The 13781-nt window shown below is 37.0% G+C and overlaps 1 protein-coding gene across 1 annotated transcript in view; it reads right to left on the bottom strand.

Annotated features, from left to right (window-relative positions):
* SCAPER (S-phase cyclin A-associated protein in the ER) overlaps positions 1-13781 on the bottom strand; it is a 507933-nt gene that overhangs the window by 316531 nt on the left and 177621 nt on the right. The window contains exon 19 of the mRNA XM_006888275.1: positions 8246-8382. Coding sequence (XP_006888337.1) covers positions 8246-8382 — 137 coding nt within the window. The remainder of the gene's footprint in view (positions 1-8245; positions 8383-13781) is intronic.

Raw genomic sequence — 13781 nt, forward strand, 5'->3', positions numbered from 1 at the left:
TGGATCATTTAATATTCTGCCCAAAGCATCCTTGATTACAGCAACTTTAGGTTTGAATCTGTTCTTCAGTTCCTTGAGCTTAAGAAATGCTGAGCGAGTTTGGCTGTGTAGTATTCCATTATGTGAATGTACCATAATTTCTCTGTCTGTTATTTTGTGGTTGGACATCTGGGCTATTTCCATGTTCCTGTGACAGTGTATAATGCTGTTATGAACACTGGTGTACAAGGTTTCATTTGTGTCTCAGTTCTCATTTTCTCAGGGTATATTCCAGGTTGTGGAATAGCTGGGACATATGGAATTTCTATGTTCAGCTTTTTGAGGAATCACCAAACTGCCTTCCAGAATGGTTGTACCATTTTACAATCCAACCAACAAAATATATGAGTTCCTTTCTCACCACATCCTCTCCAATGTTTATTACTTGCTACCCTGATAAACTTTGCCACTGCTATTAGTGTGAGATGGTATCTCATTGTGGTTTTGAGTTGCATCTCTCTTATTGCCAGTGATTTGGAGCATTCTCATAGCTTCCGCTGTGAAAATTCTTTCAATGTCTTATGCCCAATTTGTAACTGGGTTACTAATCTTTTTCTTGTGGAGGCCCAGGAGTACTCTGTAAACTTTCATTACTATCTCTTGTCTGAGACGGTATTACCAAATGTTTGTTCCCAGTCAATAGGTTTTCTTTTCACCCTGTTGGAAAAAGTTTTTGATGCACACATGGATTTAATCTTTAGAAGGTCCCATTCATCAATTTTATCCTCTTCAGACTGTGCATTTCTGGCTGTTTTTGCAGCCCCTTTATGCCTTGGACTAGCACTTCTAAGTTTGATCCCATTTTGTCTCCGATGAACTTTAATGGTTTGGGGCTTTACTTCCAGGCCTCTGATCCACCTTGTTGATTTTTGTGTATGGTGTGAGATGTGGGTCCTGTTTCAGCTTTCTGCAGGTAGAAGTCCAGTTTTGCCAGCACCATTTGTTGAAGAGGTTTGCATTTCCCCTTTTGATAGATTTTATTTCCTTGTTGAATATTAGCTGACCATAGATAGCTGGGCCTATTCTGGTTTCTCAATTCTGTTCTATTGGTATATGTGTCTGTTGTTGTACCAGTGCCATGCTGATTTTTGTTACCATTGCTGTGCAATAGGTTTTAAGGCTGCAACTTTGTTTAAATTGTATTTTAATATAAGCTAGCATCATTTAATGCCTTGTTTATCTATGTTTCACCATTCTGAAATATCTGCATAGCATAGGTGACAAATATTTCCAAATCACCAGGTGCCTGATGTTATTCCCTAGGTTATTTATACTGGTTCATTCTCAGGGTCCTAATTTGACTTTGCTCAACATTTTCAGGTCTGGGCAAAGTTTCATTCCATTGTGCAAGGGCTCTTACCAACTCTATGGCATGTAACAACTACTATTTTTTTCAACTTTATATTCTTTAACATTATCATCTTAATTTTGTAAATTTACAGTTGTTGCCTCCAGTACTGAAAATATTCAGACACTTGACTTTTTTTGAGGGGGTGATATTATCACCACTTGAGAGCTGTCACTAGGGGGCAGTAGTTTGATATATTTGGGCACAGACACAGGGCAAGAAAAAGCTAGAGAGAAACTGATTCTTACACACACACACACACACACACACACACACACACAATTTTAATGAAAATAGCTAAGTAGAAATGGAACAAGCTTAAAACTGGCCACAGTTTCTCTGTGATAGTCCTTGGGGAGCTCAAACCCACTCACAGTGGCCTCAGTCATACTATGACAATTTGTGCTCCTTATTGGAATAAAGGACATCAGGATACAGTGGGATGCTCTAGGGTTACCTTTACTTTGGTCTGTGTCTCTCTCTCTCTCACACACACATATGGAAAACCTAAAAAAATTCACTCCATTCTCCACATGACTTTGTCAAACATAATCTCACGTAATTTTGATATTTATTGAACCACTGCTGGATTACTTCACAAGGAAAATGGCACTTTTTTTTTTAAGTGGTCTTTAGAAAGTTATCCTTTGTGAGCCTGTGGCGTGCCCAGGTGTAAGATGAGGGAGAAGAATTAGCTAAATCTTCTTTGCCAAACAAATTGAAGGGTATTTTCTTTTGTGTATGTGTTTCTTTCATATATAATTGTGTTTCACACATTCCTTCATTCACATTGTGTTGCGTGGGATTTTTTTAAAAAAAATTTTTGTGTGTACCATCAAATCGGATCTGACTGGTACAGGAGGAGATTGCTCCTCCTTCCCCAGCAGATACGTTGTCTTTTCTAACTCTAATGTTTTATGATAGTAAATTCCTATGAACAACTGGTATAAAATTATTAGGTGATGAGAGCTGCCTAAGAGGTTGATAAAAAGTTGACTGTTGATCTAAAACCAAGTAACTCTGAATCAGGCTGAAGTGCAGACATCTACTTATAACAAAGAAGGACCCAGATGATTCTGATCTAAGTGAACTGACTTAGGAGTACAATTCAATATTACTGTCCTGTTGCACTATTTGATTCATAAAAGGCAATACGTTAACTGCTATTATTACAAAGTTGTTTCTTATATTGTAGGACAACAATTCTTAGAACATAACCTTGGGCACCTGGCTTTCCAGTTTTTCAGGAGGTCCACAAACTCAAAACTTTTCACGGTCATTCTCTTGCAAACAACAGAAGTGAGGTAACATGCCATACAATATCACAATAGATTATATACAGATGCAAGAATACAGCTCTATTAATCAGACATTAAAGGAAATTTTTAAAACATAGGTCACTCTTCTCACTAATTAGTTTTACAAGTTATTTGCCATAAAAAAGTTACTCATGTTAACAAATAATGGTTTTACTACAGCTATTTTAAAATTATTCAATAAATACTTTTGTATTCTCTTGGTTTTCCTTTCTAAAATGGTAAATATTGGTAGATATATTGAAAATAAAAGATCCTTGGTGTCCTCAATAATGTTTAGGGGTTCTACAGTCAAAATGTCTAGGAACTACTTTAGTAGATACTATGAACTGAAACCAACATAACCAATGTGGGATTTTGGTATGAATCAGTACATGCTTATCATTTCCTACTAATAATAAGTTTCAATTGTTCCACACAGTCCCAGAATAAAACCTAAACTACTTAACTGGTATCTGAGGACACAAATAATATTCTCATTTCTTTTGTTCTTTTTATTAAAAGGAAAGAAAATACTAACATGTAAAAATCTATTGTGTTTCTACATATTACCAGCAAATATGGGTATATTCGTGGCACAGTTGATAGGAACTATACTAGTAACCCAAAGGCAGTAAGAATCCCACAGCAACTACATGGGTGAAAGATTGGGAAGATCCTCCTGCATGATTTACAGCCTCAGAAACCCAATAAGGGGTAAGCTATGAGTCACTTCTTACTTGATAGGAATGAGTTAAGCAAGAAATAAAAAAAAATATTATTTTTAATAAGCTCAAGCAGAGGAAGACTTTCATCTACGTGGATTTACACAGTGACTGCTGGTGACTGCTGCAGTGGGCTCTTATATGTCAGAAAGTGTGAGGATGGCACAGGATAGAAAAGGGTTCAGATCTTTTTTTCAAAGGGTCTCTATGAGTCGTATTCAACCTGATGGCAACTGACAACAACAACAAAAACCAGAAAGGAACAAGAATAAAAGTATTGAGATATTTCTAAGATCTATACAGCAAAAATTTTAAAAATACCATAGAGAAAATGAAGCGGCTCTTAGCAAATGCCTATATATTATCACCATGATTAGAGACTCAACACTACCAGGGTGTCAGGTTTTTCCAAGCTGACTGTTGTTGTTGTTGTTAAGTGCCATCAAGTCGAGTATGCCTCATAGTGATCTGAGGCTCTACTCTATTCTGTAACATCCTCACACTTCCTGACTCACAAGAGCCCACTGCAGCAGTCACCAGCAGTCACAGGCACCATGTCAACCCACCTGGTTGAGGGTCTTCCTCTCCTCTGCTGACCCTCCACCCTTCACAGCATCATGTCTCTTTCAAGGAAGAGGCTCTTCTAGCAAAATGCCCAAAGTATGTGAGGCAAAGCCTCATCATTCTTGTCTTCAAAGAGGACTCTGGCTGCACCTTCTCCAAATCTGTTCATTCTCTTGGCTGTCCATGGGATGTTCAGTGCTCTTCTCCAACACCACAGTTCAAAGGTGTCAATTCTTACTCTGTCATACTTACTCACTGTCCAGCTCTCAGATGCAAAGCAAGTAATTGGAAAGACTATGGTTTGATCAGACATGCTTTAGTCCTAAACTGACATAATTACTCCTCAATAATCTGAAGAGATCTCTAGCTTCAGCGTTTCCCAGTGCAATGCATCGCTTTATTTCCTGACTGCTGATACGAAGGGTCTTAATCATGGATCCAAGTAAGATGAAGCTGTTGGCAGTTTCAATCTCTTCTCCAAACATCATGATGCTATCAGCTAAGTAGTATGAATCTTTTGGTTTCTTGACATTGAGAAGAAATCCATACTTCAGGCCATATTCCTTGATCTTCTACAACAAGGGCTTCAAGTCCTCCTCACTTCCAGCAAACAAGGTTGTGTCATCTGCATAATGCAGATTATTGATGAATCCCTCTCCAATCTTTATGCTACACTCCTCTTCACAGAGTTCAGCTTTTCAGCTAATTTGCTCAGCATACAGATTGAATAGGTATGGAGAGAGAATACAACCCTCATGCACTCTCTTCACAATTTTAAACCATGCAATGTTCCCCTGCACAATAGCCTCCTGGTCCAGGAGGATAATTATAGTAATGTGGTGGTACAGCCCAGATTGGAAGTTAGGTGAAATGAGGAAAAACACTAATAAACATCATTTAATAATTGGAACATGGAATGTATGTAGCGTGAATGTTGGAAAATTGTAAATTGTTAAAAATGATATGGAATGCATGAATATCGACATCCTACGCATTAGCCACTTTGAATCAGATAATCCTCTGGTGTACTATGCAGGGAATGAAAAACAGAAGAAGTTGACTTCTAGGTGTAATGAAGTCCTAACAAAAAAACCTATTAAGTCTTTCTTTAAAAAAAAAAAAAGAAACTCACTGGGTGACCCAACCCAAATATTTACATGAAAATGCAAAAGATCTTGTGTACCCAAACAGTTTTCAAAAATAATATAAAACTGGATGGTTCAAAATAAAGAAAGGGGTCCACCAGGGATGTATTTTGTCCCCATACCTTTTCAATCTGTATGCAGAACAGATCATCCGAGATGCTGGACTGTACAAGGAGGAATGTGGCATCAGGATTGGTGGAAGAATCATCAACAACCTGCGTTATGCAGATGACACAACCCTGCTCGCTGAAACTGAGGAGGACGTGAAGTGCTTGCTGTAGAAGGTCAACGACTGCAGTCTTCAATATGGATTGAAGCTCAGTATCAAGAAAACAAAGATTCTCACCATTGGGCCAATTGGCAGCATCAGTATGGATGGTGAAGAGATTGAGATAGTTAACAGTTTTAGTTTGCTCGGCTCCACAGTCAACATTCTTGGTAACAGCAGCCAGGAAATCAGGAGATGAATTGCATTGGGATAGTCAGCTGTGAGGGACCTCTCAAGAGTACTGAAGTGCAACGATGTCAGGCTGGAGACTAAGGTGCGCCTGATCCAGGCTATAGTCTTTGCAATTACATGCTATGCATCGGAAAGTTGGACAGTGAATAGGGATGACAGAAAGAGAATTGATGCCTTTGAGTTGTGGTGCTTGAGAAAAGTGTTGAATATACCATGGACTGCTAGGAGAACAAACAGGTTCGTCCTGGAGAGGGTGAAGCCAGAATGTTCCCTGGAGTCAAGGATTCGGAAGCTTCGTCTGACATACTTTGGGCATGTTGCAAGGAGGGACTGGTCCTTGAAGAGGGACATCATGCTTGGGAGAGTGGAGGGACGGCGCAGAAGAGGAAGACCCTCGATGAGATGGATTGATTCTGTGAGTGGAGTGGTGGGAATGAATGTGTGTGAGACAGCGAGTTTGGCTCAGGATAGAATGGCATTTAGGGCTTTGTATATAGGGTTGCTATGAATCGCAAACGACTCCATGGCACATAACAACAACAACAACAACAACATTATAAATTTATGGTAATAAGAGTTTAATTAAAGACATCAATGGAATGGTCCTGAAGGAATAGTCCAGGCAGATCTATGGTTAAAGGGTTGACAGATTTTATTTTAATCAAGGTTCCAAAAAAGACAAATAGATTTGAGAAATAGAATAGGGAGCCTAGATAGAGGCAGGCATACACTTTAAGAAATATTACAGGCTATCTTTGTAACCTTGGGACTGGCTAAGATTTCTTAGATATAACTCAGAACTAACTACAAAGCATAATAGAAAATATGGATAAAATAGTAATGATCAAAATTAAAAACTTTTTCTTATTAAATGCTATCTCCAAGAAAGTGATGCTCAAAACTGGGAAGAAAAACTGCATTACATATATCTAACAGGGGACTTGTAAACAATATATAAAGAACTTTTAAAAAATGAAATGAACACACAATTTAAAAAGTGAGCTAATAAATGTCATGGACTTGGACAAACAGAAATGCTTGAATTGGTGCACTGTATATTGCGCATTAGTGATGTGTATATTCTTAACAGGAACACCACATTAAGTTATTCTTTGAAAATGGCAAAATCTTTCAACAAACATTGTTCTAAAATATTCTAATGCACTGTATTTTTTATTTTATATTGGTTTGCATATAATAAAATACATCTTGTTTTGTACATGTGTTTTATACAATCCTTCATTTATGTTGTGTTTCTTTCATGTGCTTTGTGTTTTACATTTACTCATACACATTATATTTTATATAATTCATTTTCATTACTCCATGCTTATTATAACCCCATTTTTTCAAGTCCACATTGAACATTTCCTAACTCTTCACTCTTCTAATGCATTGTTATAAACAGGTAAGTAATAAAAGAAAAAGTGAATCAAGATAACTTTTTTTAAAGTGAAGGACTTTACTGCTTTTTTGCCACAAAGTAAAACAGCATTATCTCAGTTCTATGCAATGTTTACAGATGACTTTGTAAAGTCTTAGAACTGGGTACAAAGTTAATGCAAGAGGTATAAGAGGTATGCTCTATCATACTCCAGTGTCAGGAGAGCCACAAAACCATAGTATAAACTAGAAATTCATGCTAAGTATTAAATATACTATAAAGTATACATGTGATGTATTTCTGAAATATAATATGAAACTATTGTTTGACAGAAATTTGAAGGGACTTAAAAAACTGATACTAAAGAAAGACTCCTTGGGGTAGGGGTGAGGGTGGGGGGAGACAATGTGCAACAATGAATAAATGAAAGAAAAAGACAAAAAGAAAGGCTCTTCCAGTCTCTGCTTGAATGAGCACTCTGAAATCACCCATCTGGACACTGTGGGATCACAATCTGAATGTGGTAACAAGAGAGAAATAACTGCAAGATTCCTCATTATTCTAGTCTGGTATTTCCTATAATCCCATTGGTCAGGCATTTATAATAAACATTTAGGAATAAAAGCATAACAACATATTCTGACTATGTTCACTCAAATAGCAAAACATTATCTACTAAGCTTGTCACCTTCAACAAGATTCATCTGTCATCAGAGAACGCTCAAAGCTTGTGAGGTAATGATGTACTACACAGCTGTCTGATCTTCAGATGTCACTTTGGAAGCTGATGATAAACTATAGGTCTGACAGCTCACTTTCCATTTCAAGATATTTCTCAAGCTTTTTTCTTGTTGTGACAGGCAACCAAATTGATTAAACTTAGTCCTGGGATTTGACACTACAGCCAGCAGACTTCTATTTGTTGATTGCTATTGATTTTCTTTGATACTTCATTTAAAAATCAATAGTTGGAAAGAAAAATAGGCTTAGTTTACACATACTTAAACATACTATTGTATGCTGGAGGAAGCATAAGTTTGGCAGGGCCTTGGCATCCAATTATAGGAAGAGCTCTTAACAGGTGAAAGCAAGGGCTTTAGATCGATATGCAGTTCCCTTTCTCAATCAAAGAAAGTGGCTATAAATTAGGCTCATCAGAATTATTTTCAAGGCTTTCTTCAAACAAACAACTTTAAACTTTTTTTCTGGCCTTCTTTGGATTTACGTTACAACAGGCTATATCAGCAAAAGTTTTCTGTTTTGTTTGTAAAGATGGTTAAGGTACCTGGAGTTCATCCGGGCTTTTATCTTTTTGGCTTTTTTTTTATTTCTCTGCCGCTCTTCTCCATCCTTCACAGGTTCTGCTGGAGTGGAGCTTTCAACTACAATGTCAATAATATACTTCTTTAAGGAGAGATGTTCCTGCAAGGCAAAAAAAAAAAATGAAATGATATAAGGATAAAAGTAATACTAGACTGCTACACATTTTAATAAGCATAAAATGTTAAAAATGGCTGAAACTAAAAATAATATAAAAAAACCACTGGTTTAAACATTTGCCCTGGAACACTGGAAAATTGTTTTACTTGAGATTTTCACTGAGTTGCCAAGCTTTCACCAGCTATACTAAGTGCAAAGGGCAGAGAAACATTATTTCCATCCTAGGAGCAGCACTGCATAAGAGAAGAGGTCAAATACACACGTAAAACTGTAATACTAGTCAATAAAGTGCCAATCAGAGTTGGCGGAAAAGCTGTGAGAACTCACCAGAGGAAACAAGATTACTGGGCACTGAAGGTAGAGACAGTTCAAGCAGGATGCACCATATGATGCCTGCTATCTCCTGAAGAATGGAGAAAATTTTAACATATGGGTATTGGGTATCTGAGTGTGTGTGTGTTTGGGGAAGTGAGGAAGAAAGAGAGAAAGAACACGCCAGTAAACATTCAAAAAGGTAAGAAACTAAACATGAGTTAGTGGCAACCTAAGTTTGGATCACACAGAGTTTGGTATTACCTCTTTCTTTATGCATCTTAGATTTTATGGCCTATCACTGCAACCATTCCCTTGCACAAACCCAACTTCTTGTTCCTTTTGTGCCTTTATTCCTGCCTGGAAAATTTCAACCCCAAATCACACTACTTGCTCTTTATCTGTATCTGCTGGATAAGTATGCTGATTCCTCTCACTCTGAATTTACAACATTTTACCTCAAGTGAGTTCTGACATATCCAAGCAATCAAGGCACCTTGTGTATAGTTAATTAATACACTCACTTCGGGCATGTTGTCCAAAGTGGTCCTTAGAGAATGATATCATGCTTGGGAGGGTGAAGGGACAGCACAAGAGGATGGCCCTGGATTAGATGGATTGACTCAGTGACTGGGGTAGTAGGAGTAGGTGTGTCAGAGACAATAAGGTTGGCAAGTGCTTCAGGTCTTCTTCATTTTCTGCCAGTAGAGGTGTGTCATCTTTATAATGAAGGCTGTTGATGTGTCTTCCACCAATCCTGATGGAACATACTTCTTCATATAATCCCTTTTTAAAAAATGAGTATTTTATTTTACGTTAGTTTGCTCACAAAGTTCGTATACATTGTTTTTCACACTATTCTTCATTCATATTGTTTCATAAAATCATTGCCGTGCACTGTTTTATAAAATCAATCACAATGATTGATAATCATCATTACCCAATCTTTTCAGGTCCATGCTGGATCCTTCTGATTTCCTTCACCCCGCCTCCACATACCAAACTGTGCAATCCTGTGGTTTTGCCCCTACCCATTCTCACTCACCTCCCCCTCCTTGAATGATATGCTCAGTACACAGACTGAATAGGTATGGAGAGAGGGTAAATCTTTCCTGATGTTAAACCGTGCAGAGTTCCTTTATTTTGTTCAGACAACTACTTCTTGATTTATGTATAGGTTCATGATACAATAAAGTGTTCTGAAATTCTCATTCTTCTCAGTGTTAGCCATAATTTTTTTCTTTACTTTTACATTCTTTGAGTGAAAGCTTACAAACAATAAATTTTTCATATAATCATTTAAACACATTTTCTCATATAACACCAATTACAATTGACTATATATATTACTGTCTTGTATAGTTGATTACAACTTATTATAATCACAATGCCCCTTATTGTATATTATCATTTTCTTCTCTCAACTTATCTATTAATTTCATTCCCTTCTTCTTCCCTTTCAATCTCTGTTAATACTCCAAGACTCATTCTACTTGTCTTCTTACCTCTGGGATTTTAAGCAGGAGTTGTCAGAAAAGTTACTACAGGATAACTGGTTTGTGACATTTTGGGGGTTGTTTTTTTTAAAAAAACCTTTTTATAATAGTAGCCTTATTCCATAATCATCCTTTTGGGACTGACTTATATCACTCAGCATAATTTGCTCCAGTTTCATCCATGCTGTACAATATTTCATGAATTCTTGCTCATTTTTAGAGATACATAGTACTCTATTGTGTGAACAGATGATATTTTTTTCCTCTATTTTGGTCTTTTTCTTTTTTCTTTCCTGACTTTCCCCCCTCCGCAGTGTCAACATAATAACTGGTTTTTTAGCTTGACAAGAAATTGATTTTTTTATATACTTTTTTCATTTACTTTATGCTTCATACGATCATTCTCATATATTTTGTCTTATGAGTCACCATTGACCTATGCCCACTATTACCCTGTATTTTCAGATCTCCACTGGATCCTTCCTAATTCCATCATCCTCTTACCTCCACCCACCAAACCCAGGATTTTCCGTCCTCCTCACTCTCAGTTTACCTATCCCTTTCCCAGCCTTCTTTGAACATTTATACAAATCTTACTAGTCGTTGTTTTTTGTGTACTGTTGAGTCAGAACCGACCTATACCTGACCTTCCAGCAGGTTTTCAGAGGCAGTTAATTGCATGGAGGAGACTGCCCGCTTATCCTTCTGGGCTTGTATTTTTTGGGTTTTTTTTAAATTTTTAATTGTGATTTTAATGAATGTTTACAGACAACTTGTACTTCCATTCATTGATGCAAACTTCCTCCCTACTCACCCCTCAGTGCACTTTTCTCTTAAAAAAAAAATTATTTCATTGTTACACAATCCACCCCCCACCCCAATCTCCAGTCCACTTTGCTATATACCTCTTATTCTGGACTGTTGTCATGCAAATAATCCTAATCACATATTCCTTTAAACAGCTCTTTTCCTCCTCTGCTTCAATGCAGTGTACATAATTAATCCCCTCTTTTCATAGTTTCTCTCCAACCCCAATGTCAGTCCTGTTTTATAACAGTGACATTATGCAGTATTTGTCTTTTTGTGACTCAGCTTAAAGTCCTTCAGGATCATCCATTCGGTATAATATTTCATGAGTTCCTTGTTTTTCAGAGCTGCATAGCATTCCATTGTGTGAAAATACCACATCTTCTCTAGCATTCCATTATGGGAATATACAACAGCTTTTCTATCCATTCATTTGTTGATGGGCATTTGAGTTGTTTCCATCTATTTGCTACTGTGAACAAAGAGGCAATAAACATAGCTGTGAATATATCTCTCTAGGAGGCAGTTCTGATTTCTTTAGGGTATATTCCCAAAAGTGGAACTGCTGGGTCAAATGGTACTTCTATTTCCAACTTTTTGAGAAAGCACCATAATGCCTTCCAGAGTGGCTTCACCATTTTACACTCCCACAAGCAGTGAGTAAGAGTTCCAGTTTCTCCACAACCTCGCCAGCATTTGTTGCTTGCTGTTCTGTTAAATTTTGCTATTCTTACTGGGGTGGGGTGATATCTCATCGTTGTTTTGATTTGCATCTCTCTTAAAGCTAGGGATTTTGAACATTTCTTCATGTGCTTGTTGACCATCTGAATATCTTCTTTGGTGAGGTATCTGTTCATATCCTGTGCCCATTTTGTGATTGGGTTGTTTACCTTTCCTTGTTGTGGTGCTCGAGTATTCTATAAATTCTAGGTATAAGTCCCTTATCAGTCATATCATCACCAAATATGTTTTCCCAGTCTGTGGCTTTCCAGCCTTCTGTTTTTCCAGTAACAGTCTTAGGTATATTTGTCCTTATGAGCATGAGTTAGTTCACTCTCCTAATGTTCTCTAGCTCCTCCCAGGTTATATAAAATTTTTCAAAACTGTTGCTACTGAGTTAGCCGTAATTTGTTATGATTCACAGTCAAATGTTTTTCATAGTCAGTAAAATAAACATCTTTCTGATATTCTCTGCTTTCAACCAACATTAAAGCCTAGAAAACTGTAGAGAGTTCTACCGTGTCACATAAGGTGACAGTGAGTCAGAATCATCCCAACATCTAAGTACAACAATACTTTTAGACACTATCTAAATAAAATATTTTAAGTGATAAGTCTACATATAAGAAACAAATGCAAATTGAAAGAAATACTACCCAAATTTCAAACAAAGTTAAAGAAAGAAAACATTAATTCCAAACTTCTAAATTACTAAGCAAGCCATAAGTGAAATTATACTTCATTCTAGGAAACGTATTTGATTAGCTAAAAAAAAAAAAAGTAAATTGCATACATTATTTCTGAAAATCTTTAAAACAAGATCAAACAGGTGGGCACATGTTTACATTTTATAGATGTTGAACAAAGGCTCAAAGAGGTCTGGTTTTATGCCTATCTTACCAAAGTGAAAGTAAAAACCACAAATTGAATCATTTCACACGACTAAGCTTTTCCACAATTCCAAACTCCCTCTTCCTTTACGCTCATGCAGGCAGAATTTCTGGTGTACAGTTTCTATTCTACCATTTAAAAAAGGAAACTTTCTAAGGTATGATCTTCAACTTTGTGAAGGGGCCAACTGTATTATTCTCAGTTGTATAAACATGTCATTTGTAATTGTGTCAAACATAACTCATACGTATACACAAATGCATGCCCCAAGCAATGGTCTTACCAATTGCCTGTAGGAAAATTGGACATTGTTAAGAAAGAAATGGAATGCATAAATATTAACATACTAGGCACTGGTGAAATGAGATGGCTTGGCATGGGACATTTTGAATCAGATGATTATATGATTTACTATGCTGGGGATGAAAAGGTAAGAAAAAATGGGGTTGGTTTCATAATTAAAAAAATCATTTCTAGATCTTTCCTGAACTACAATGTGGTGAGCGACAGGATAATATCCATACGCATGCAAGGAAGTCCAGTGAATACCACTATCATTCAAATATATGCACCAACAACTAGAGCCAAAGAAGAGGAAATAGAAGATTTTTACCAACTTTTGCAGTCAGAAATTGATCAAACATGCAATCAAGATGCATTAATAACAATGGGTGACTGGAATGCAAAAGTTGGGAACAGGGAAGAAGGATCAGCAGCTGGAAAATATGGGCTCGGTGAGAGAAATGACGCTGGAGATAGAATGATAGAGTTCTGCACATTCAATGATTTATTCATTGCAAATACCTTTTATAAGAAACATAAAAACAGGCTATACACATGGATTTCACCTGATGGTGTGCACAGGAATCAAATAGATTATATTTGTGGAAAGATTCGCTGGAGAAGTTCAATATCAGCAGTGACAACCAGACCGGGTTCTGATTGTGGGACAGACCACCAACTACTCATATGCAAATTTAAGCTGAAGTTGAGGAAAATTAAGTAAAGTCCACAGAACCAAAATTTGACCTTAAGCCTGTCCCACTCGAATTTCAAAACCATCTCTGTCCCACTCGAATTTCAAAACCATCTCAGGAACAGGTTTGAGGCCTTGAGCACCAATGAGCATAGACCAAATGAGCTCTGGGAGGATAT

Source organism: Elephantulus edwardii, unplaced genomic scaffold (genome assembly GCF_000299155.1).
Source record: "Elephantulus edwardii isolate Elephantulus edwardi_28Jun2011 unplaced genomic scaffold, EleEdw1.0 scaffold00066, whole genome shotgun sequence".
Classification (NCBI taxonomy): Eukaryota; Metazoa; Chordata; class Mammalia; order Macroscelidea; family Macroscelididae; genus Elephantulus; species Elephantulus edwardii.